Source organism: Larimichthys crocea, chromosome XIII, assembly GCF_000972845.2.
Source record: "Larimichthys crocea isolate SSNF chromosome XIII, L_crocea_2.0, whole genome shotgun sequence".
Lineage (NCBI taxonomy): Eukaryota > Metazoa > Chordata > Actinopteri > Sciaenidae > Larimichthys > Larimichthys crocea.
Window position 1 is genome coordinate 19291139 of NC_040023.1, and position 25549 is coordinate 19316687.

Genomic DNA, 25549 nt, shown 5'->3' on the forward strand with positions numbered 1-25549 from the left:
TTTTATTTTTTATTTTATATTTGATATTGGGCTGCTCCGGGACCAGGGGAAACCAATTTTCGTTTCATCCCATGTTTACACGTGTTGTAATAACAATAAAAACTCCTTGAATCCTTGAATCCTTGAATCCAATAAGACCCCAACACAAAAACACAAACTAAGGAAACCTTATCCTTATCATTTGTCAGTGAGGAAACACAAGAGCAAGAGATAATAAATAAATGAAATTAAAAACATACGTGCAAATATAATAATATCTCTGCAGGGTCCAAACAAACACAAACATCAGGATAAACCTGGATACGTTGCTCAACATTTCCAAACTCTGATTGGTCCTGAACGTCTCCCCCTCGGTGACGCCGATAGTGAGCGCCGGTGCTCGGTTTGTGTATCGGCTGCAGCTAACAGCTGCACGGATCGTGTTTTGGTTTTTGTTTTGCCTCCCATGTGCGGCTGTCATGAGGTAAGACATGCAACGGCGTCCGCTTTCTCATCATGTCCGCTCGGGCTGTCGCCTCTGCTTCACCTGAAAAACTGTGCTTAAGCCCTGATAGCTCGCAGCTAGCTCTCGGTGCAAGATCAGCACCTAATGTATGCGGAATGCGCAACCATTGCGGATGTGGTGCAGAAAGAAATGCGCATCGATGCGACAGAATAGAGACACCAGCGTTAACTCAGACACAACAACGAGGCTGTTTTAGAAATGCCGCACAGTTGTAAGCAGTGTTATGTTTTGTTGTTGTATTTCAGCCCTGAAGGCGATTCTCTGCCTGGATGATGAAACTCTGTGTTTAACAGCTGGACGTGCAGATGCAGCTCTCAGCCCGATCCAGATGTTTTGACACAGTGTGCGTGTGTGTATGTTTCCAGTAACATATGACTGTGAATGCAAAAGATGGACGTGGATTTAAGTGGCTGCAGCTGGCCATAAAAGTCAGATAGTGTGATTGTGCCTGTCACCAAGCTGCAGCAATGACTTGATTCATAGTGTTTAATATTTAAGGATACTTTAACTAACTGTATTTCCTATGAAGTCACCCCATAGTGTGTGTGTGGCAGCAGCTGTGCCCAAACAGGTTCATCATAATCTGACACAGTATACCGAAGAGTTGTAATGTCTTTAGCAGCAGGTTCAGTCACACCTTGAATTTGTGTTAATGGGGCAGCGGCTGCCGCTCTCAGAATTGGCCCGCCAGTCAGTTCTGCTGTAAATCAGGTCTGACCCCATGACTGAGTACTACGAGGAGGGGGGGCTGCTGTACGAGCAATCACCTCCCATGCACATCAAAGTGGAGTCTCCGGAGGGACCCTTTGGAGGGGGAGCCTCAGAAAACGGCTTCCCCAGGGAGGATGAGGACTCGGAGGGCAGCTGCGACCAGAACAGTGGATTACCTGGGGGACTCCCCTTCAACGTGGTAGTGGTGCATCCGAACATCATGGCCCCCGGCATGTCCTCAGACGACCTCTTGTCCATTGAACAAAGTAAGCCTGAATGAGATGAAGCACATTTCTTTGTTTATTTGTAAATTTGTGCTGAATAAATGTTTTTTTTTTTTTACACTGTCCCCTAATGGGAATTAACAGATATTTAATAAAAATGACTTCATCAGCTGTGTTCAAATGCCCAGCCAGGACGTGCAGTGATGCATTTCATCTATCCAAAGACAACGTTTTGTTTTATTAAGTGAACATTTTACGCCAATAGAATCACTCAGTAAGGACTGGAGTAAAATTGAGATAAATGTTGCTGTTAACGCTCGATGCCTTGCCAAAAGTAGTTACAGCTGAATATAGTTTGGCTTAGCACACTGAAAGTAAAACTGACAATGCCGAAGCACATTTCACAGTATATTTAGCTTCACTTGATATTTTTCCTTTCCCTTTTGGGCTGTCCTCTCACCTCTCTCTCTCGACAGACAGAGCTATGTCAGCTGCACTGGCTGCTGGTGGTGCAGGAAAAAGAAAGAGTCGTTTCAGTGGAGCAGAACTGGAGGTGTTGGTGTCAGAAGTCACCCGGTGTGAAGGAGAGCTCTTTGGTCCTGCGGGGAGGCTCCGGCGGCGGGAGAGAGAGCGGATCTGGGCGGGAATCCTAGAGAGAGTCAACGCTGTGTCCAGAGTGCCACGTACCCTTCGAGAGGTGAAGAAGCGCTGGGACGACTTGAAGAGGCGCAATGGTGGCAGGTTGGCGGATGCTCGCCACCGCAGCTGTTACCTGCCGTCCAGCAGAGGAGCCTCGATGCTTGGCCGTACTTCTCAGACAAGCCCCAGACTTCAACAAGCCAGGCAAAAGCAAAGCACCAGACCAAAGCCTAGTTTCCCATGCTTTCCCGACTCTGATACAGGTAAAAATAAGTTTTACTCAGCTGCTGTTCTTTGTAGTTTATATAGATGCAACTAATCGATTTGTGTCCACTCACAATACTTCTTTGCAGGTGTAGGAGTGGAAGGATCGGAGAGAGATGGTTTGGAGAAAGATGAAGACAATCCTGAGCGTGACAGAGACATGGGAGAACCCGACTGTGAGCCAGAGAACAGCATGGAGGAGAAACTTGGTTTAGGACTGGGTCTAGGCATAGGACCACCCCCTCCATCAGAACGATGGCTGCCTCCTTCCCCGCTCTACAGTGCTCCTTTCCTCAATGGCAGCCCTCAGCCTAGCAGTCCTCAGCCATCACTTGGAGCACAACAGGGTCCTCTCGAAGCCCCCCTGCGCAGCTCCTGGCTTGAAGATGAGCTCCGCGGGTTAGGCGAAGCAGCGATACAACTGGGGAATCGGGTTGAAAAGAGTCTGCGGGAGTTTGGTGAAGGTTTCAGACAAGACATGAGGACACTTGTTGCTTCACAAGAGACGTTAGCAGTCAGTCTACAACAAAACAATGTCCTCTTGCAAAGGCTGTTAGGAGTGCTTGAGGCCCAGCAGCAGCCACAGCCACAGCAGCATCGTGTACAACAAACACACCAATCACAAACACCTCAACAGCACTTACAGTCACAGCCAGCTCAGCAGCAGCAGCAGCAGCAGCAGCTACAACACATAGATCCACCGCTGCAGCAGCCACAACAACGGATCGAAGCACCTCTGCAAACACAACTGCAACATCAGCAGCAGCCACATGTAGTACAACAACAGTCACAGCAGCCCCAAACACAAATACAGCAGCAGCAGCAGCAGCCGGTGGTCACCCAGCATTCGAATAATCAGTCAGCCGTAGCGGTGGTACCTGCACCATCGCCCCCTGACGTACATGGCACTTTTCCCTCTGATCCACCCACAGACACGAATGGAAGTGTGCAGAGGCCTCGACGCGGAAGAGCTGTTGAACACAGGCGCAGAAGACGGCGCTGAGGAAAAAGTATTTTAGAAACTCAAACTGCACATCATGATGTTTAAAAATGTGACAATTATACTCTTTTTCTATCGACAGTATTTCTGTAAAGATCATTTGGAGTTTTACGTTTGACTCCAAATCAGTAATGCATCTCACACTTGAGTTTGTCTTCAGAGAGGACTGTACTGGATAAGAAACATAGACACATGAGATAATAGGGTGGCCTTAACATTAGCTCGGTTCCTCAGACATACACACATATTCTTGTGCTGAAAGACTTCCTGAAAAACAGTTGCTCTCTGGAGTGACAACTCCACCCATGAGACTTTCAATACCCGGACAACAACATACTGTAGGTGCTGATGTTTGATATGCATGTCACTGTACATGCTTTGCAGCAGAGCTGTTCAGTTCTGTCTCAATTCTCCTGATACACTAACTACAATGTCATAAAGTACTTGTAATCTGCAGTTGTTACCATATATTGTAGTTATACAGCTATAGTAATTACCTGCTAATGTATGCTTGTGCTTTTTTTTTAACAGTTTCACGGTACATACTTTTCCAGCTTTGGTTGGACTGTTCTGTTCAGTGTGTTTTGAGACAAAAGTGCAAGATTTTAAGGACATTTTACATCCTGGTAGGCTTTCAGACTTTAACTCATACGTTTCTGGTGGAAATTTAAAAGCATACATAATGTATGTAGGGGCTATTTATTATAATCTTGCATGCAGTATGATGGATGTGTTTGTAGATAGTTGCAAAGAAACAGCATATGGCCATCATCTACGTAGTTTTGCACAGCATATATATATTTTGTAGATAGCTGCTGTTCTGAAGAAATGTAACTAAACTTTAATAAAAGTCAGACATGGACTGCAAATAAATCCAGATGACGACTTGTGGATTTGTCGTGTGTGTATATGTATGTATGTGTGTGTGTGTGTGTGTATGTATGTATGTATGTATGTGTGTGTGTGTGTATATGTATGTATATGNTGTGTGTGTGTGTGTGTGTATGCATATGTATGTGTGTGTGTGTGTGTGTGTGTGTAAGCATATGTGTGTGTGTGTGTGTATGTATGTATGTATGTATGTGTGTGTGTGTGTATATGTATGTATATGTGTGTGTATATATATGTATGTATGTGTGTGTGTGTGTGTGTGTTTGTTTGTTTTTGTTTGTTTTTGTTTGTTCTGAAATCATGCAGCCGGTTGACAGGTGTGAGAGTTTTATTTTGAAAGTTTGCACCGGAAGCCTGATTCCCTGCTCAGGCTGGCTAGCATGATCCTTGTGTGTTCTGGACAAGGGGGTGCATGGGGGAAACATGGCCGCCGTAGACCCAGCGGAGTCTCCAAAACGACAGAAATCCCCTGTGGAGGAGGTGGAAACATCTGGGGCAAAGACCGAGGCGGTGGAGCCGGGATGCAGCTTAAATCAGAAAGATGAATCAACACCTAATCAAACCACAGAGAGCCCCGGCGATGAGCAGAGCACAGCCGCTGCTGGCAGCGACGGCGGCGGCTGTGCTGCCAGCCATTCCGAGGTTAGTGTCGAGTCCGGTGCTGGAGCCGACAAGACGACATGCAACACACCGGACGACCTGACGACGGCTGAGAAAATGACCGAGGCTCCTGGCGACGAGCAGCGGGCTTACGACTGGTCTGAGACTGAAGACGACGACCACGACGACGACGGCGAAGAAGAAGAAGAAGAAGAGGCGAAAACACACAAGCGGGAAAATGGTAAGAGCTGTGCTAACTAACGGGGTTAATGTGTTTTTACTGTTAGCGTTAGCCTCCAGCTAACCTGTGCTGGAGTGACTACCGGTTCAATACACACTGTCAACTCTGCTGATCAAACCAGCATCCCACAGATGTAGACAGACGAGTCTGTGCTTAACGTGGCGAGCTGTGTCACATGTGTGCAGGCTGGGTGTTTACTAAGTTGTTATTGTGGTGTGCTTTCTCCTCACAGACCACAGTAATGTTAGAGAGGAGCAGCAGCAGCAGCAGGAGGATGCACATGTTGATGATAACATTGCAGCCGAGGCAGAGGAGATTAACGAAGAGGACAACTCGCATTCAGATGACAAGAGCACAGAGAAGGACCTGGGGATGGAGCCGCTGGGAGAAGCTGATGGCATGATGGAGGAGGAGGAGGAGGAGGAGGTGGTTGAAGAAGAAGTAGAAGAAGAGGCTGACCGAGGGCTGGACGTTGACTTGACTGCTAAGCCAAAAAAGTGCCGTTTGGCGTGCAAGGAGTGCGGGAAGGTGTTCAACCGCCGCGAGACGTTCAACCTTCACCGGCACTTTCACGCACACGAGGACGAGCTCACGCCCCTCACCTGTAAAGAATGCGGCCTTACCTTTCAGCACCGCAGCAGCCTCATTAAACACAGGAATGATCATAAAGAGAAGGAGCAGCAGCTTATTACCCCAAAGAGGGAGATGCATACTAAAGAGGAGGGTAGTTTTGAATGTGCAGAGTGCGAGAGGACCTTCTCTACTGTGGATAAGCTACGGGACCACAACTGCTGCAATACAGTAGAAAAGCCTTACCACTGCCCCCTGTGCCGCCAAGAATTCCAGTTTAAGGTGTCTGTCACTAAGCACATGATGACCCACTCCCAGGAGAGCATCTTCACATGCCAAGAGTGCAGTCAGACTTTCCCGAACACCACGGCCCTGCGCTCCCACCAGCGATGTCACACCGCCCTGAAACCCTACGAATGCCCGGAGTGCGGCATGGTTTTCAAACACTACTCCGTCATGGAAGACCACCGTCGCAAGCACACGGACAACACGCGCTCCCACCTGTGCAACATCTGCGGTAAGACCTTCAAGTATAGCAGCCTCCTCCATCAGCATCAGTATCTGCACACAGGCCAGAAGCCCTTCCGCTGCCCTGAATGTGGTAAAAAATTTGCCTTTGCTCAGAACATGAAGGCACACTGCCGCCAGCATAGACTGCGTGAAACCAACACCGCCACTGAGCCGCCCAGCAAGCCGGACCCTGCACCTGTACAGGAGGCAGTCAGGGGGCCGGGAAAAGAGAACGCACATCAAAGCGAGGAAGCGAAACGCACTTTTAACTGCCCCCTTTGTCCCCAGACTTTCTCGGCACCAGCTAACCTGAGAGCCCACATGCTAGTTCACGAAGCAGAGTATGAAAAGTTGGAGAGGACACCCAAAACTCCCGGTGAGATTAACAAAAACTGGGACAAAGGACACACCTGTCCGCACTGCCCAAGTGTTTTTCGTGATGAGTCCAGTTTAAATGGACATATGTTGAGTGTCCACAAATCTGTAGCACAATATTTAGAAAAGATGATGGCGCCTAAAAAACAAATTACTCCGTTAAGCAGTGATAATGTGCAGGTGAAATGGAGAATTGACAGGATAAGTGTTAAATCATACAAATGTTCTGAGTGTGGAAAAACTTTCCGCCACCGCTCAGTGTTAGAGCTGCATATGCGCATACATTCCAAGGACAAGCCTTACCAATGCAAAGTGTGTGGCAAGGGCTTTAGATTTAGTAGCTACTTACAACAACATCTCATCATCCATACAGGCAAGAAGCCATACAAGTGTCCCGACTGTGGGAAGGACTTTGCCTTCCTGCAGAACATGAAAACGCATCAAAAGCTGCATCAGGAAAAACCGTTCCGCTGCACCAGCTGCCGCAAAGGCTACAGCGACGAGACCCAACTGCAGCACCACATGTTATCACACAATGGCGACAAACCTCATAAATGTGACCTGTGTGACAAGAGCTTTGGATTAGCATATCTGCTCCGTGATCACATGAACACGCACACAGGTGAGAGACCTCATCGCTGCGAGGAGTGTCACAAAACCTTCTCCTGGTTTAGCAGCCTGCTCGTACACCAGAAGATCCATGCTCGCAAACGTCAGGGTTTCAGTCAGTACAACTCTTTCCCCATGGGTGCTAGGATAAGAGGCAGGGGTAGCCGAGGGAGGAGAGGTGGTAGGCTGGTGTGGGGCTGGTCTAGACCTTTAGGAGGCTCAGGGATGGTTAGCTCTCAGCCGTCTCCGTATCCAGTTTCCGCATTGCGAGATGCCGAGTTGCACAGAAGGGCAGTCCAGCCACAGTCTTCCATGGCCTCATCTCGCATGGATTCACAAGGCAGACAGCAGAAGGAGCCGTGGCAGTCCGAGGTACACCCTCAACCAGTGCAGTGGAAGGTGGACGGTGGAGAAGTAATGCCTGTCCCATCGTCCCAGCATGCAGGTCCACAGCAGACACAGTTTGACAGCCTACCACAGACAGGCCTACAGCAGCAGCATCATCTCAGAAGTCACAGCTGGGCAGATAGTCCTTCAGTAACACAGTCAGGGCCCACATCTGCTCAGAATTCAGAGTCATCACACATGAAAGAGGGTGCATCTTCTGTTGTAAGCTCCCTCATGCCAGCTGTGCCAAAAAAATCCAGCCCATCAGCAGTGAGCGACATGGAGCAGCTCAGGCAGCCTGTAGTAAAGCCTGTTACTTGGAGTAGCACGCCCACGTCAACAGTGCTCGCTTCCACAAGCTCTTTGCAACACGATTTTTCTTACATAGACGGGGCAGCTCTGTGGAGCATCAGACCCGCTCTCCTAACAAATTCACGAGGTTCTCCGAATAAGCTCGGCCAAGAGCTTCAGTTGCCAAGATGGCCAGGTGCCTCAGTGTCAACACAAAAGGAGCCATCTACACCTACTAAAAAAGAGGACAATAGAGTGTGGGACATGAGTAATCCTCAAGCTATACCGACGACTGTTAGCCAGCCAGAGAAGCCATGGAACGGCTGCGAGCTGCAAAAGCAGTGGGCTTCAGGCTTAGCGGGTGCATCCACCTCAGCTCAAATAGACCAAAGCAGTGCTATGCCAATTTCAACTTCTGTTTCTCACGGGGTAGGTAGCACCTTGTGGGACATACAGACAACACCAGGAATTCCAAAGACTATAAACTCCCCTGAGAAATTAGTAAATAATCAAGATTTCCAGCTGCAGCAGAAGCAGGTGTCATCCGGCTGGGTACAGAGTCAAACAGCATCACAGAAGGTTCCCATCTCTATCCAGTACGAGCCTCATCGTTTTGGCCAGGGGATGGGAACAGCAGTATGGGGCTTCCAGAGTAATGCTGTGGGTCCGCAAACGCTGCTCACTGGGCAACTCAAACCAGGGAACGGACAGGAGCTGCAGCAGCAACCAATGGTAACTGGCACTCAAATAATCATAAATCAGACTTCTCCTTTTTTCTCACCTCCACTTGCTCCGCTCCCCCCTCTTGCTTTGCCCGGCCCTCATCCTCTTCACTCTGTTGCAGTTGGTGCACTCTCCAGACCTCCACACCCAAATATCTTTTTCACACCACAGGCAGTCATGAGCGAGAGGCCACACATGCCACAGACCCTGCCCCTACCTCAGCTTGCCCCACGGACAGAACCTCATAAACTCGGACCCCGTTTGCCTTTTGCTCCAGAAAGACTTCTCCAGTGCATGATATGCGGGTGCTCACTTCCTCGGGAGCTGGATCTACAAATGCATTACTTGCAACATGCACAAGGAGAAATTTGACATTTCTACACTAGAAACAACTTAGTTATGTTTTTTTTATTTTTAATGATGTTTCTGTCAGTGGAACCTCATGTATTTGACCCTCACTTGTGCAGTTTGACCAGTTGAGTGGACGGGCATTAGAAACAAAAAGATAACAGTGAAACTTGATTTAGTCTGCGCGTTTGATTTAAAGTCTCTCAGCTCCAGGTGAGACTGCACAGAGTGATGTTTGTATTGGAGGGTATAGAGTAAGCGTGCCACTAAATTGCTTTCACTGTTGGTTTTTTTTAAAAATGCATTTAAGTTCTCCAAATATTTAACTTGTGTTAAACAACTTCTGAGGGGTGCAGATTAATCAGGTTCTACAGCCTACGTTTCATTTATTGCCAATGACCTTTAGATTTAGATAATATTAGTACTTTTATAGTTCCGTTCATACGTCCTGAACCATTTGAACTGTGTTTCTTCATGTACAGTATACTGTGTGCCTTTTATGAGTACAGTCTGCATGTCTGCTGTCTTGGTATTCTAGGCCTAGTTTGTGCTTAAGGTAGACTCAACAATGTGACCTCACTCCCAAAACACAGAGCAACTCTTTTTAAGATCACATAAAGATGTGTAGGTTTTTGTTTTTGAGGAGGGCGGGTTGTTGGGTTTACAGATTACATGTGTCAGAACATACAAACGTAAGGCTGACTACATACAGTGTAACCCTGTTAGGAGGCGTTTGTGTTCACATGGTCCAAATATCTCCACATCATGTCAATTTGGTGAAAGCAAAAGTATCTGTAAACACAGAATGTGACGATTAAATGTAAAGGTCATTTCACAGGAAGAGTTTTCTGTAAATGTATCTCTTGAGTGACGATTGGGAACAGGCAGAAAGTAGCGTCATTATATTAAGTATTGACGACACTGTTGTCAAATAGTGAATTTTGTAATAAATTAAACTTGGATTTATGTAATGTTTTGTCATTAATAGTTTTAAAATGGCAAGACAAACATGAAACTGATTCATTAAAATGATCCGATCACTCATATTCAGTAAATGTCTGGCAAAGTGTCATAAACTAGATTTTACACTGATTCTGGGTGCACCTGTTGTAAACTGATGAGTGCCATGTAATGTGTATCTCATACCAGAATGATTATTTCAGATTGGAATATACCCATATTTCTAAAACTTGAGACTCTCGAGTAAAATTTAATGTATTTTTTGTGAATACTGAATGATTTCATTCCATATCTGTAGATTTAGCTGAGTACAGAAGTCCCATCTCCTCTGTTATGATAACGGGCATTTGAGTAGCTTTGGTGGCCCAATACTGTAAGTGACTTCATTACTACTGTAAAATAAACACACAGTCTATTTGTTACAAGGAAAAACAAAAAAAAACAAAATCGTCCCTGTGCGTCTTAGCATTCAGCGTCTTAAGATTCAAAAACACGTGCCCTTCTACCTCTATCCACTGTTTTAGCATGGAAAGAAATAGAAATTTCCCATGGTGTCTTCATATTGGATTAAATAAAACTTGCCTTTGATTATATAATCATGTGTTGCACTGTGCTTGTTAGGTAAACCTAATTCAGGGTGAATTTGAATGTGCCTGGAAGTGTGTATAAAGCAAGTATGCATCAAAATTGATGAAGGCAAACTGATTAAAAAATTCAGAATTTTCTCTGAAGTTCTGCCTACACGGAGGAAGAACACAGAAGCTCTGCATCGAGTCACTTTGATTAATCTCCAACACAAAATCCTGATTCTTAGATTTCAATGTATTATTTGTCACATATAATCATAAAAGAACAATCCTAGTACAATGAATTTCTGTTTGATATAAGTTTTTGATTAAGGTCATAATAACATAAGGAAAATGCAATACATAACAATAGTAATTATGGAAGTGATGTGAGTAAAGTATCTAAAAAGTCAAATTAAAATAAGATAGACTAATGATCCCAGACTGTTAGAGCATCTCACAATAAAAAAAGTGGATAAGAAAATACTCATAAATAAGAAATGGACAGAAAAAATCTAAGATATACTCAAAAAATAAAAACGTAAATAAAATGGCAACTAAAATAAAAAGTTATATACATGATATGCACCTTTCAAGATAGATAGATATTTTATTGATCCCAAGGGGAATTCCAGTGTCCAGTAACATCACGTAAACATGGATTAAAATAAAATTGACCTATAAATAAGATTTTTAACAGAAACAGAAAACTTTATTAAAAAGTAATAAGATATAAGGAAAACATAATACATAATGGTAATTATGGAAGTGATGTGAGTAAATAAGTCTAAAAAGTCATCTTAAGATAAGATAGACTTTAATGATCCCACACAGTAGAACTTCACTTGTTACAACAGCTCACAAGGATAAGAACATACTCATAAATAAGAGATCTATAGAAAAAAATAAAATAAAAAGTTATATTCACTAAATACACCTTTCATGATAGATAGATTAACCCATAACACAGTAAACATACATTAAAATTAACCTATAGATGAGTATGAATTTAAATTCAACCTATAAAAAGTAGAAAAAAAGTACAGACATGTATGTTGGATCATTTGTATGTAATGAAACTAAACAAGTAATAGTATAATAATAGCAATAATAACCATAACATGAATAACAATAATAAGGTGATGAGGAAAAAATAGTCCTCATTTAAGATCCTAGTAGTGTATGTGCACTATCAATCAGAATCAGAATCGCTTTATTGACCAGGTGTGTGTACACACATGAGGAATTTGACTCCAGTTTACTTTGCTCTCAATTGTACATACAGGTATAGACGTGAGTACAGTTTAAAAGACAATGGACATGACAGGTAGGCGCAAAAACATAACATAAAAACATGAAACATAGACATAAAAAAATAACTATATACATATCTTTGCAAAATATAGATATATATGGACATGTATATTTTCTATAGACATTTGTAAACTGGGTAAAGGACTGATAATAGTGCAATGGTGCAGGTGGTGGAATAAATATGATTTCTACAAACGGCTGTGTTCTGTACACGAGGTAGGTGGATATGACAGTATATACATATCTATGTACAACAGACTAAATGTAAACAGTGGATCAACTCAGTGTATAGTAAAAAAAAACAACCCTAAATGGTCCTCACTGTTTACATGTGAAATTCACGGTGAATTTTATTTCTATGACACACAATCAGAGGCGCCATATTGGGGGGAAAAGTTAGGACAATTCCAAGGGCCCACGACTGACAGGGGCCCCAAAAAATATTGTTGACATATGTGCAGCCAAGTTCAAAAATCTGCTGTTTTCATTGTTTTGAGAGGATGATGTTAATCTATTATGATTTAAAATTTAATATATCTCTTAAGTTAGTTCACTTTTTTTTAAAATCGTTCATTAATGTGGCCTTTAGCACATTTTTACAGTGGCTTTTAATCTTGCATCAAATAGTGAACTGCACTGCATACTGTATGCAGACTTGCATGCATGTACAAATCACCAGCAGTAAATATTGTGCTAGTACTAGTATTGAACTACAAGACGCAAAACAGTTGCAAGCCTTTAATTAGAGTTGTGTAAAGCTTTTTGATGGGATAGTTAGGTCCTAGAGATGTCTTGACAACAGCTGAGGGGGCCCAATTTGATTTTTTTGTCATGGGGCCCAAAATTCCTGGCGGCGCCCCTGCACACAATGATCACCTACAAGCAGTCTGCAAATAACTGATATAACTGTGTGCAGTGTTTAATTATATTGTGTTTGCATGAGAAGCTGCTCAGCCTGTGAGAGAGTTACACTCTTTGCATTTCAGTGCAGTGATCGCAGGTCAGCCTGTTGTGCTTGAAGGAAACAAAACAGTAGAAGAAGAATCCACTTCCGCCGAGGGACGCGCAGCCACAGCGCGCAGGTGTGTGCGCAGCTAGCCGCGCTGTTCATTATCAGCCGCGTTGCTACGAAACGGGACAAAATGCCGTCTTCTCATGTGGTGACAGGATAGTTGAGCAGACTAGTTATTTAATTGTTTTCATCCTGGCGTCGTGCTGAGTCATTTCGATATTTTTTCTTTAAAAAAAAAACAAAAAACGGTGGCGCCGTGAAGCTAACGAAGAGCTAGCTAGTGCGAGCTAGCTGTGCCAAAGCGGAGCCAAGATGGACGCGGCGAGCAGAGAGGGGGACAGGGCAGGAGACAGACCCCACGGCGGGGACACGGCGTCTGAAAACAACGTGGGGTCGTCGTCTGAGGACACCGGTGATGGTGAGTATCCAGTGGCCGTCGCTTAAACGCTAACAGGGCTAGGCTATCAGTGCAGCAGCACACAGGGAGGCGCAGTGAGCTCCTAAACCTCAGTTTCAGTTTTCAGCTTGCGGTGAAATAACAAGCAAGTCTGCGGCAAATGCGCAACGCTGGCGGTCTGAATAATGCGCCATTAGGCTGCATTGTTGTGCGTCCACGCCTGGCTGACTCAGGTCTGTTTGTTGAACACAGCAACAGTCTGAGACAAAGCTGACAACCAGCCACTGGAGATGGATTAAAAAAGTGTTACAGGATATTTATATCATATGTTTGCATTAAAGCATGATATAAGAAATCGATCAGCAGCATTATACTCAATGTAAGAGAGTAAAAACGCTGTTATTGTAGTCCTGACCTGCAGTTATTAGTATTGAAGCATTCAGCAAATTGAAAATATAACTGCAGTTATTCTCAATTGCGGATAATATTATAAACATTTTGTATTTTGTATAGTATTTTGTGGTATATTTAGTCGTATTTTGTATGGGAGGCAGTTCAGGGGTCGAGCATGCACTGTGATGCTGTGGGTTCAATCTACAGCATCTCCACTTTTAATATTAATGATGATTATTAACCATCTAGCATCAGCCAAACAAGCTTTACCTTGAATTTCAGATCAGTGTGCACATTAAAATGGTCGTTTAGCTCCATAAGCTACCAAAATAACCCCAGTATTTCTTGATAATGGCACTTCTACTGTGTGCCAAATGAATGTACAGTGCAACATATGAATACTCCTGCCCCCATTAGATCTTATTTTTAATGCCATTGGACGATTCAAATGAACTCCATAGCCAGTGACAGTGTCTAGCTATACTTTTATAAAAAGCATATGACATATAATGATCATTTAAGGATATTTTGAGCTTTTTAATAACTTGACAAGATTGTATAATAACTGGCAGGACAGCATTAACTATATTCTCATATAATTATATGAATTTTAAATGACTTAACTTTAAATTAATGTTACAGACTCTGTGGAAGTAGTGCACATGGGTAATGTGCAGATGTTTTAGAGTTTGATAAATTGAAATATTGAAATTATTATCAGGACCATTCATTACAAATGATGGACCCAGGGGAAGGGCGTTACATTTATTTTTTTCTCTGCATGGCAATGCAAATAAAAACTAAAGCATTCATTTGTGTTGAAAAGAAAACAATAAGGAGTTTAGTGGCGTAGATTTGGTTGCCGGATGAGCAACAGCGTTATCGATTCCTTAACTGCTTGCACTCCCAAGCAAATTTGTACTTAACTCTTTGTGTCGAAAACATGACCGTCAAGTGCCACTTGAGGGCAGCATCAGAATATCTTGAAAGCTGCAGCTTCCTCTTCTACTTGGTGGTGTGACACCAGACTAAAGTTTTAAGCTTTCTACTAATGACACATAATGTTTGGCTGTTTTAAATCAGATGTTTTCACCTATTAAAAGCACTTTACAGTCCAATCAACAAATTAGCTGTTTAATAATCTAACATAGTGTTGTAAGAACATGTTTGGACGTGCACAGTAGATTTTATTGTGAAAGTAGTATGTGGTTTGCAGTGAAGAAAATCAATGTTTTTCTTTCACAACTCTATGTTGCAAACATACAATCCATTGGTAACAGTTGACATTTAACATGTTCTGCAGCAATCTTGTCAAATAACCAAATGACTAAACTTTACAAAGGTCCTTTGGCTTATCACTGTGTTACCCCCTCTGTGGTGAAACTAAGTATTTTGTTCTTTTTATGGGCAATGTTGTATTTCCGGTACCAAATTTTCTTGATTATACTGTAAATTCTAATCACCTTTTAAAATAAAGATGTGTTGTTGTGCACCTGTGTTTTTGTGATTTGTGCTTTTTTTGTTTGTTTGTTTTCTGTCTTCTTTTCTCTGGAAACAGGAGTGGCCTTGACCTCCTATTTTCCCCTTTTCTATTTTTAGGGGTTGGGGTTTTCTGCTGTCGGGATTGTGGAGAAGCCTTCAGAGAGGAGGCAGCCTTCTTGGAGCATTGCCATCAGCACCCGCAAGAAACCGTCTATTTAGACGACCAGCTGGATGATTTACATGAAGCAGAAAAGGACAGTGAGACAGCCAATTTCTGTACTTTCTGTTCACTCTCATTTGATGAACCAAACGAGTTTCACTTGCACATGGAGAACCACGGTCACACCTCCCAAAAGGGATCTACTATTCAAATAAATTCTGGGATATCAAAGCAGCACACCTACGAATGTCCAGACTGTGGGAAATGTTACGGTGTGCTGGGGCACTTTCTCAACCATCAACGCTCACACAAACAAGCCGCCAAATCGGTTTTTCATGACCTTGAACATTTAAAAAAGAAGTCGTTTCAGTGCGAGTCCTGTGGGCGGAACTACTCTCGCGCTTCAGCTCTTGATGCACACCGTCGTTGTCATGAGGAAAAATTAATAAAATCACGAAACAGAGGTTCAGGAGATGCATGTCACACTGAGGAGTCAACAGTTGAAGCCAAGCCCAGTGAAAATCAGACGGATGACACTCCTGAAAAACTTTTTAAGTGTTTATGTGGCAAAGCTTTCACTGCTCTGATGCGCCTTAAAACACATCAGCGATTTAGCCGCAACAGGCAGTGCTCTCCTGAAGAAATGAAAGAAAAACCAAAGAAGAACGGCAATGAGTTTTACTGTAGTCAATGTAATAAGGGTTTCACGGGCCATATTGCTCTATTCAACCATCAGCGATGGCATGCCAATCACTCAAATGACTCAGCGAAAAGGTTCCCATGTGAAGAATGCGGAAAGGAATTTATGACTCTGACGTTTTACTACAGGCATCAGCGCATGGTACATAGTAACGAAACTCCAGCAAAGTCGTTTCTTCATCAGGTGTGTCAGCTACAAAAGAAGGCATTTGAATGTAAAGATTGTGGGCTCAAGTTTTCCAGGGCTTCAGCACTCCACTCCCATCAACTTCATCATACGGATGTTTTTAAAGAATCAGAGAAGGAATCCCAGACGCAGCCGACTCTCCAAGAGAAAACTTTGGAAAGCGAAACAACAAAAGAGACTAAGCAGGAACCAGAGGAACCTGAGAGTCTGCTTTCTACCAATATGGCTGAAGAAGACTCACATGTAAATGAGACTGATGAAGACATGGACAGTTATGAACCTGGGGACTTTAATGTACAGGTGATCAGTGCAAGTGAATCAGAGGACGAGCCTGTCCAAGACCTGAATCCCGATCTTGAGCTGCTTTGTGAATCAGATCAGGAAGTAAGAGATGACGACGACGACACTGGAGTTTTCTCCGGCAGCACTGTTTCAAAACCAGAGATGGATTTGAAAATTGTACAAATTGACTTTGAGCAAGCTGACATGCATTGTGCACCGATAGTGAGGGAAGCCGAGAATAAAACGACAGAGGAAAGATTTGATTGTCCCGAGTGTTACCGTTGGTTTTCTAGTGCTTCATCACTGCGCGTTCACAGAATGTGGCATGGCATTCATAAGAGAAGACAACAGACTCAAGGTCAGTCAGAGGCAGTCTACACATGCGACACATGTGGCCATGAAGCCAGTAGCTATGCAGCACACTGCAGTCACATACAACAACACAATAATGAAAACACGAGTAATGTATTGTACAAGGCAGAGGGATTGGAGAAGAAAAATTTGACATGCAGCGATTGTGGTAAATGCTTCTCACGTTTGTCTGCTTTGGTCTCTCATCAGTTACATCATCCTAAAAGAAAACCATTCCAGTGCCCAGATTGCTTGATGTCTTATTTGCATGCAGCTAACTTGTATAACCACATGAAAAACTGCTCCTCACAAAAGAAGGAGAATATTTCAGTCACTAAGAAAGAGTACAATCCAAAGAAAACCCTTCTAGGCCCAAAGATTTATCATTGTGAACAGTGCGGGAAGGGTTTTTGGTCTCTAGGCGCTTACTCTCACCATAAACAAAGTCAGACTCAGTGTGCAGATTTGAGGCTGAGAAAAGGATCTTTGCACTCTGTTAACGGACATCCACGCTCCACTGTTAAGGTCGCGTGTCCAGTGTGTGGTAGAAAGTTCCGTCACAAGGGCATTATGGCATTGCACATGCGAAAACATGAAAATGGAAATCATAAATGTGAACTCTGCAACAGGTCATTCCGTCTTTTTTCCAGCCTCCTCAGACACCAGGTTGTGCATAATGACCAGTTACTCCCACCGCCTATTAAGTCTTTCCAGCATCAGGTCGAGCAGTTGAAAAAGAACACGTACAGCTGTCCCGACTGCGGGAAGTTGTTCTCACGGGCCAAAGCGCTTCAGTTTCATATGAAAAGCCACGGGTACGAGACTGGGCACTCGCCATCATCACCGAGATCTACTGTCACTCTGGAAGATCTCCAATGTGCAACATGCCTGGCACATTTCAACAACAAGGCCTCTTTGAGGGCTCATCAAAAACTTTGTATTAAAAGAGACAGTCGAGCAGCTGAATGTAAGACAGAGCCCTCAGAAAAGAATGACATAGATAGTAAGGATGTCAACGCACAGGAAATGTCTGTGCAAATGACAGCTGATACTGAAGTAAATGACAGTGGGGAGCTAAAAATGGAAAATCAAACAGGTCTTGGCAACTTAGAAAGTACAAGCGATTTGAAATACAAATGTGACAAGTGTGACAAAAGTTTTTCGGTGGTTGGAGCTTTGAATTTTCATAAAAGAATTCATGTTGAAGATTCCAAATCTGTAGCAAAAGCAAAACTGTCTGTAATTTTTAAGAAACCTAAACAAGAAGAGCCAAGTAAAGGACTGTTTCACTGCGCAGAATGTGGGAGGCGCTTCATGTCCAACTCAGCCCTCGGCTCCCACAAAAGATGGCACAAAGAAAAGAAATTCTCACGGTCCCTGCTAAAAGATGACGATTCGAAATCTGTTAGCTACAAGTCAGAGGGTGGACCTTTTCAGTGCCACAAATGTGGCAAGCAGTTTTTTAACCATTGTGTTCTCCAGCGCCACCAGATGTTTAATCCTCAGTGTCAGATGAGAACTGAGTCAGAGCTTGATTTGAACAAAAGTTCCCAGAAAGATGACTTTTCATGTCCACAGTGTAGCAAAACATTTGTGCAGGAGTCACTTCTAGCTGCCCACTGTGAAAATGAGCACAGTAACACTTTGGAAGCTGCTGATCTTCAAGGAGACAGGCTCAACTCAGTTGACCAGGTCCCAGAACAAGCTGTTAACTTCAGTGGGAGTGAGTCCATGTCAAAGACATTGAAGCCAAAGGCTCACCAGTGTCCCCTCTGCTTTATGACCTTTGCTAAAGCAAGAGGTCTGCGTGCCCACAAATGGCAGGCCCACTCAAAGAGGACAAAAGGCAAAAATAAGGTTTCTTTGAGTATAAAAAAAGAGATCATAGCCTCAAGCAGTGAAGTCAAAAAGACAGAAGATTCACCAGCTGTAGGTAGCGCCACAGTGAGTAATAGCCCTGTTGGCAGAGGAAAGAAGAAAATCAGAACAGAACCCCCACCTGTGAAATTTATCTTATGCCTTGACTGTGGAGAGCAGTGCAGTTCAGCAGGCATTCTCCTTGACCATAAGAAAGTATGCCTGAAAGTAAAACATGAGGCCAAACAGGAAAACCAAACTCCTGAAAACACAGCTGAGGTTTTCTCATCTCTTAGCCGCCTGTCGGATCATACAGCCAAATGCCTTTTCAAGTGTGATAAGTGTGGGAAAGCTTTCCAAACAGAGGAACACTTAGGTACCCATAAGACAAAGGCAAAGAGCCGGCCTTATTGCTGCGCCCTGTGCTGCCATGGCTTTTGGACAGAGAATCAGCTGCAGCAACACCTCGCCTGGCATGATGAGGTCCGCTGTCGTCTCCCGAATGAGGTTCGCTATAGGCTCAGTGCTGCTATAACCTCAAAGCCGCTAAAACCCAACATCCCGAAGTCCTTTCCATCTTCCACTCTGAACCAAGCTACACTTAAACCAGACAGCCAGTCGCAAAGTAGCCATAAGTGCCAACATTGTGGCAAAGCCTTTCTTTCACCGACTGCATTACAGAAACATGAAACTCAGCACTGTAACAATGACTCATATCACTGCTCTATTTGCCCGCGGACCTTCAGTGAAATTCAGGACCTTATCGATCATCACCAGGAATGTATCGGTGATAACAAAAGGCAGAGTGATATCCCTGCTGCTGTTTCATCAGTTGATACCAATGGCCTTACATGCCTTAAATGTGGAACTACTTTTTGTCAAGAAACTGATTTGCACCAGCACTATGTTGAACACGCCCGCGGACTGTATTAGAGTAAATGACACTGTAGATTTTTGTTGTTTGGAGGTTGCCAAACTACTTAAATGTGTGAACAAATTACTTGTTAGATGTTTGTTTAGGTTAAGTAGAGACACGAGTTTGATTTGTTTCTATATTATTTGGGATCCTTTTTTATATTTCAAGCACTTCCTTTGGTTATATTCCTCTTCTCAGGCTTTCCTTTACACTGGATTAGAAGATGTACAAATGTTAAAGGAGAATTACCCCTTTTAGATTTCACAAATGTATAGTTTTGAGCCATGTTGATCTGTTTGGGGGTCACTGAATGAAGTATGGTAGTTGATATATAAAAAAAAAAGATTCAGAAACATTTATGCATGTACATGTTTGTCCTCATGCACTTAAAAAAAAAACAAAAAAACAATGACAGTGCTGTTGAAACACTAATAACGCAAAGTTTTTAAGAGGACTGAAATAATTCTGCGCAACAAATACATACAAATTTTGCTGGTGTTGCTTTAAACACCTGAGGTTTGACCAAACAAGGTCCAATTTGCAGAAAAGATAATGTGCACTGTTTGTATAAACTGGTTAAAAAAAGAAGTCCTGGTTGTTGAAGTTTTGAGCTGAACCAGTTACTACCATAAAACTAATTTAACAACAAGTAATTGTATGTTACGTACAATACTTTTTTTCTTTTCTTTTTGCATTAACTGATGTATAAGCTCCCATGTTTTTTCCTTTTCAGTGTTATATTTCTATGTTGTGGGAAGATTACTTAAACTAAAATAGATAGTTGTTAGTGTACTGTACCACTAATCCAGTGGGAAAAAGTATTTGTATAGTTCGACAGATGTTATACTATATTAATTTATGAAATTCTTTTCTCTCTAGATGACCAATATACCGTTTGACTACTTGTTTAACTTGCTGTTTCTGAAACAATGAAGAAAAGGTTCTCTAAAAAGTTTAAAATAAATTGATTAACTTTTGCGTGAATTACTGGGTTGTGTAATTAATTCAGCCTCAGTTTAGTTGATCTGTATGTTTGTGGAATCACCAGTGTGATTTGTTAATATTGGCACTCATCCTCTGACTAATTAGTACTTGTGTACTTCCGCAGCATTACATTTAAATATTTAATTTGACACAAAACGTAACTTTTATAACAATTCGCTTCACAGAGAAATTTTTGTTTGGTTAGTTTCACACTACAGAACACACCAAGTCCAATTTTTATTTTTTATTTTTAATTACTTTATCATTTTGTCTTGTGTGTGTATATACAGCACATTACAGATATGGAGCCTGGAGTGTGACCCCAGACTTTTATAGTGTTAAATTATAATCAAATTAAAGTTGGAGTTAACTAATGCATTAAAAATATTACCAATACCACTGAATTAATTAATTATATTTACGCCTACCATATTTAAAGCAAAATTTGCAAAAAAGACTAATTTAAATGATTCATTATTCCTTTTAAAAATGTCTCCTCTGATCATAAATCATCTCACAATCTGCATTCTGCTTTTATATTTAAATTTTTAATTTTAGAAGTGCCTTAATTGAAAGTCATCTTTCCTTAATCGCAGTACCAGAATTGTTTGAGTGGTATACTCGTGGCTCCACGGATAAGTCACCAAAAATGTACTCACTTTACAGACATGATCAACAAGGGTAAAAATACATGTTTTAATATGCAAATCCTGAGAAATGAGATTTAAATAATTTTATGAAGAGTGCTATGGGTTGACTTAACGCTTGACTTGTAATTGCTCCCCATCTGTGAATGAAGAGAAGAGCAACAACTCAGTCTCGTAAGTTTTACCTGCTGCAATTAAACATTGGTGATATTACCAGTAACGACCAAGCTTTTTCTACCTGCTGCTAGACCAGAGAAAATCAGGTTATTAATAATATCAGACGTTATCTGATAATTTATTTATTTTTTTATACTTTAAGATGATAATGTGCTGACAATATTTTCACACACAATTTCTAAATTGTTCCTTTTTCTTTTTTTGTAGTCAATCAGTTGGGCCATAAATGTGAGGATTGTGGACTGAAGTTTACAGACCCGGAGGTCTTCGTGACTCACCTGCACCAGCATGCCCTTGAAGAGGAGGAGGAGGTGGATGAGGAAGGAGCTCAGATGGGAGACAATAGGAGTCCCGCAGCAGAACCACAGGGTGCTGGAGTGGCCTCGATGAATCAGAAACAAAGGCAAATTTATACTTGCTCAGTCTGTGGAAAGGTTTATACTTATTTGGAATCCTTCAGAAAACACCAACAGCTGCACGAAAAACAGCCATATATTCCACCCAAAGCCTTTCGATACCATGCAAGTGCCAAGGAACTGCATAAACATGAGTGTCCAGAGTGCGGGATGGCATTCATCAGGCGAGCACGGCTACGTGGTCACCTGAGAGTTCACAAGTCACCCAAATCATTGAAATCAAAACAGTCCAGATGTGATCAGAGAGTTCGCAAGTCATACAAATCATTGAAATCAAAACAGTGCAGATGTGATCAGTGTAACAAAAACTTCACTTCTGTAACTTCATGGATGGCTCACATTGATCTCCATAAGCAGAGACCGTTTTGGTGTTTAAGTTGTGCCAAAGGCTTTGTAGATGAAGGGGCACTAGATAGACACCTGCAGGGTCACAGACTGAGGAAACATGCGTGCAGTGTTTGCCACAAGCGCTTCCGATGGTCTGCGCAGCTCACAAAGCACTCCATCACCCACACTGAATGGGCAAAACCTTTCCAGTGCACAATATGCAAGAAGAGCTTTTCTTTTCCTGGAAATCTGATTGTACACCGTAAAAAGCATCATAGAGTTTATGCAGGGTCGAGCAGGATGCCTCAGAATATCAGAAGAAAAAAAGGAAAATTTAAGCATCATATTATAAGCAAGACACAAAGTCTGACTAGTGTAAGAGAGGAGCCAGAAATGGAAGAACTTGCAACTCAAAAGCAATGGGAGGAGGCTGAGCTTTGGGATCATACAAACTCTGAAGAGTCAGATTGCGGAGAGCCTTTTCATCACTTCAATTCTTCCGAACCACCAGGCTCAGCTGGATCTGATCCACATGATGAATGGAAATCAGAAACTGGAGAGCCACAAGCAGGACAAAAGATGAGCGAGAGAGAGTCACAGGAAACACACAGGCATAGGGAGCATAAGTATTGGGAATGGGAGTGTTGCGAGTGTGATATGGGCTTTGATGAAGTGGCAAAGCTGCATTTGCATTATATAAAACATGCTACCGGGGAGCTGCCTATACCACAAGATATTACTGAGGATTGAAGGCTCAGAAGCATTTTTTTTTTCTCTTACTGGTGCCATTCTTGACCTCAATAATGACTCTTTGCCGGTGATTGCTTGCTGTTGAAGATTCCACGTTTAAGAACGTTGATGATTTCGTATCTAGTGTCCTTAGAAAGTCACCGTTACTGTGTTATGCAACATTAAAGACAAATATTCCTAGTGAGATTGTTAATCTGAGTAACCTCAACAGTCCATGCTTGATGCTTTAAGATTACCCAACAGGTTTTTAATGTGTATTTTTGATATATAACCTAGGTATTTGAAAACATTGCTATAACCTGAAACTTCCTACATCTACTTATAAAACCAAATAAAGTTAAATGCATTCAAACTGTGTTTAGTGTGTGTCTTTATGTGCAGGAGGGAAATATTGTATTTTGGACTCTTTTTACACAATGTAGTGTATTCACAGAGATGACACTACTCAGTGGACTGAGACAAATTGGACGACGAGATGAGTTGGATTAGTCTGAATTCAGATTTCTCTTTTTTTTTTCTTGTTAAACAAACACTACTTATGTAATGTAAAGTCTTTTACATTGTTATTCTTGAGACCAATATACAGATTACTTTTCTATATGAACCTATATGTACCAAAACTTAAATTAAACCTAGGACTAGATTTAGTGTAAATAAACCCATGCAAACAAATATACATATGTATAACAATATACATTGAAAATGATTTATTTCCTGAAAAAATACAATGTGGTTGCTGATAGTTGTTATGCAGTATGGTGTCACTGTTTTAAAAGGGTTTCTTTCTAACTCTAGGAGCTGAAGTGTGTTTAAGATGTGACAGCATTGATAGAAATTTAAAAAATGGTTGCACTATATATTTATTCATTAATGAATTACAGTAACAGTGAGGGAGCTGGGCCTCCTTACATTTTATTACTCATAAAAGTAATTACTATAAGCCTATGTGGTTCATCAGTCCACTGCAATCACCGCTCACTTGAGTGAGTTGGTATGGTGAGTAATGACAGGGTTATTAATACAGTGAGAGCTAATGGAGCTCAAGAGACTTCCATGTAATCACACCACTTATAAATCCTATCATTACAAATCTGATCATCATGAGATAAGACATGGTTGATCAGCTTGCCATGCTGAGCAGTCTCTAATTCTTATGTGGTTACTACAATATTATGTAATGGATGGAGGACAGAACAAAAAAAAAAAAGTACAACATATACATTTTTTAAGCAACACAGTGGATCATTAAATATGTAAATGTTAATAAAACATATGAAGGTATGAACAGTCAGAGCATTAATGGTGCAGCGTATTATCAGTTCATGGAGGTTTCCTGTGGTTGGTATAATGGGATTTTATAGTTGGTGCATCCATGAGGATGAGATTCTACATCACACGCTGCAATGGCACCACCAACTGGCTGCTGCTTTTTACTTCAGTTAGGATATACGGTGCCTCATTGCCTTATTCAACCTTACTCAGGTGTGTCTTCAGGACGATCTTCATTGAATTTTTTCTTAAGGGTGTTGTTTCATTTGATCAACAAGACTTTAATTGCTATTATTAATTGCATTGCTTATGTCAGGACATGGGGCTACCTATGCAGACTGGTGGTAAAATGGTTATCTGTCTTGTGTGACATATTAGGCCTAAGTGCAGTAACCTGTTCTCTATTTTTCAGTTTTACACGAATATCTCATTCGACATGGGTCAGAAAGTGAGTTTTGGACAATAGAATAATATCTACTCTTGTAAATCTGTAGAAATACAATGACATTTTATTTACAATGATATTATGTTGTATATGCATTTACTATTATAGAACAGAATAGAATATATTTATTGTCATTATGCAATGCATAATGACATTTAAGTGCCATCTTCAGTGCAGGAAGTACAAGTATAAAACATAGACCTTTAAACGCAGCTTTAAAAAGGATAAAAGGGTTAAAACATGGAAAAATTAAAAAAAACCACCTACATACAGTGTATACAGAGCACCAGACCATGAGTTATTTCATTTGGTTATTTTGGGCAGTGATGGCCTTAGCATAAAAGCTGTTTTTTAGTCTGTTTGTGTGGGTTTTTAATATCCTGTATCGCCAGCCTGAGGATAACTGTTCAAATAGGATGTGGCCGGGTGGGATGGGTTTTCTCTCTGCAACTGTACAGCTGGCAAACCATACACAGATGCGGTATGTCAGGATGCTCTCTATGGAGCAAGGGTAGAAGGACACAAGCAGCATTTGGGAGAGGTGGTTCTTAGAGTCTTATTAGTAGTATTATTACATTGTAATGACAAATAGTGTATTATACTCACATTATTTTATCACAATACTATTATAACAATAATGTCATTACATCACATATCAATTGTCGCTATAACATTAACTTTATATCCCTTTCTTTCTTTCTGCCACACAAGTAATGCTGTTTACCCTGCACCCTGCCACACACAACACAGGCACAGTTTATTCTAATTTCTACCCACGGACATTTTCTCACATACACCAGTGTAACTGTTTTATGGCATATGTATGTTGTCTCTTTCTTATGTCTTTTTTTTATTATTATTATTTTTTAACAATAATAAAAATAAAAATACAGTGACATAATCTCTTACTATAGTCTTTTAAACTCAGACTTACAGCTCTGCTTCTTACATATACATAAGAAAATTAATTATAGAAGACAAACAAATAATTTGCCTGAACTGTTGAATTTATATTACAAAATGACCCTAACTGTTAAATGTGTCTAAAAATATATAAATATTGGATTTAT

General features: G+C 41.7%; 3 protein-coding genes across 8 annotated transcripts; all 3 read left to right on the top strand.

Moving 5' to 3' along the window:
- Positions 1-336: 336 nt before the first annotated feature.
- On the top strand, positions 337-4216 carry LOC104938746 (uncharacterized). Of its 2 annotated transcripts, none has more exons than XM_010755192.3 (4): positions 337-463; positions 751-1482; positions 1917-2342; positions 2433-4216. In XM_010755192.3, exons 2-4 carry the CDS (start codon positions 1227-1229, stop codon positions 3344-3346), a joined length of 1596 nt encoding a protein of 531 aa, XP_010753494.2. In that variant the 5' UTR covers positions 337-463; positions 751-1226; the 3' UTR covers positions 3347-4216. The 2 variants fall into 2 exon arrangements, with proteins under 2 accessions (XP_010753494.2, XP_019131588.1); XM_019276043.2 differs by having other exon boundaries at positions 344-463; positions 1167-1482.
- Positions 4217-4562: 346 nt separating this feature from the next.
- Positions 4563-9854, top strand: LOC104938736 (uncharacterized). Of its 2 annotated transcripts, XM_019276042.2 has the most exons (3): positions 4563-5075; positions 5308-8549; positions 8712-9854. In XM_019276042.2, exons 1-3 carry the CDS (start codon positions 4658-4660, stop codon positions 8910-8912), a joined length of 3861 nt encoding a protein of 1286 aa, XP_019131587.2. In that variant the 5' UTR covers positions 4563-4657; the 3' UTR covers positions 8913-9854. The 2 variants fall into 2 exon arrangements, with proteins under 2 accessions (XP_019131587.2, XP_019131586.2); XM_019276041.2 differs by having other exon boundaries at positions 4566-5075; positions 5308-9854.
- Positions 9855-12724: 2870 nt separating this feature from the next.
- Positions 12725-23122, top strand: si:ch211-261d7.6 (zinc finger protein 189). 4 transcript variants are annotated; one of them, XM_010754478.3, is made up of 3 exons: positions 12758-13158; positions 15130-16698; positions 21480-23122. In XM_010754478.3, the coding sequence occupies exons 1-3, from the start codon at positions 13053-13055 to the stop codon at positions 22763-22765; spliced, it is 2961 nt and encodes a 986-aa protein (XP_010752780.2). In that variant the 5' UTR covers positions 12758-13052; the 3' UTR covers positions 22766-23122. The 4 variants fall into 4 exon arrangements, with proteins under 4 accessions (XP_027142231.1, XP_010752771.3, XP_010752780.2 ...); XM_027286430.1 differs by lacking the exon at positions 21480-23122 and having other exon boundaries at positions 12725-13158; positions 15089-20448; XM_010754469.3 differs by lacking the exon at positions 21480-23122 and having other exon boundaries at positions 12725-13158; positions 15130-20448.
- Positions 23123-25549: the final 2427 nt, after the last annotated feature.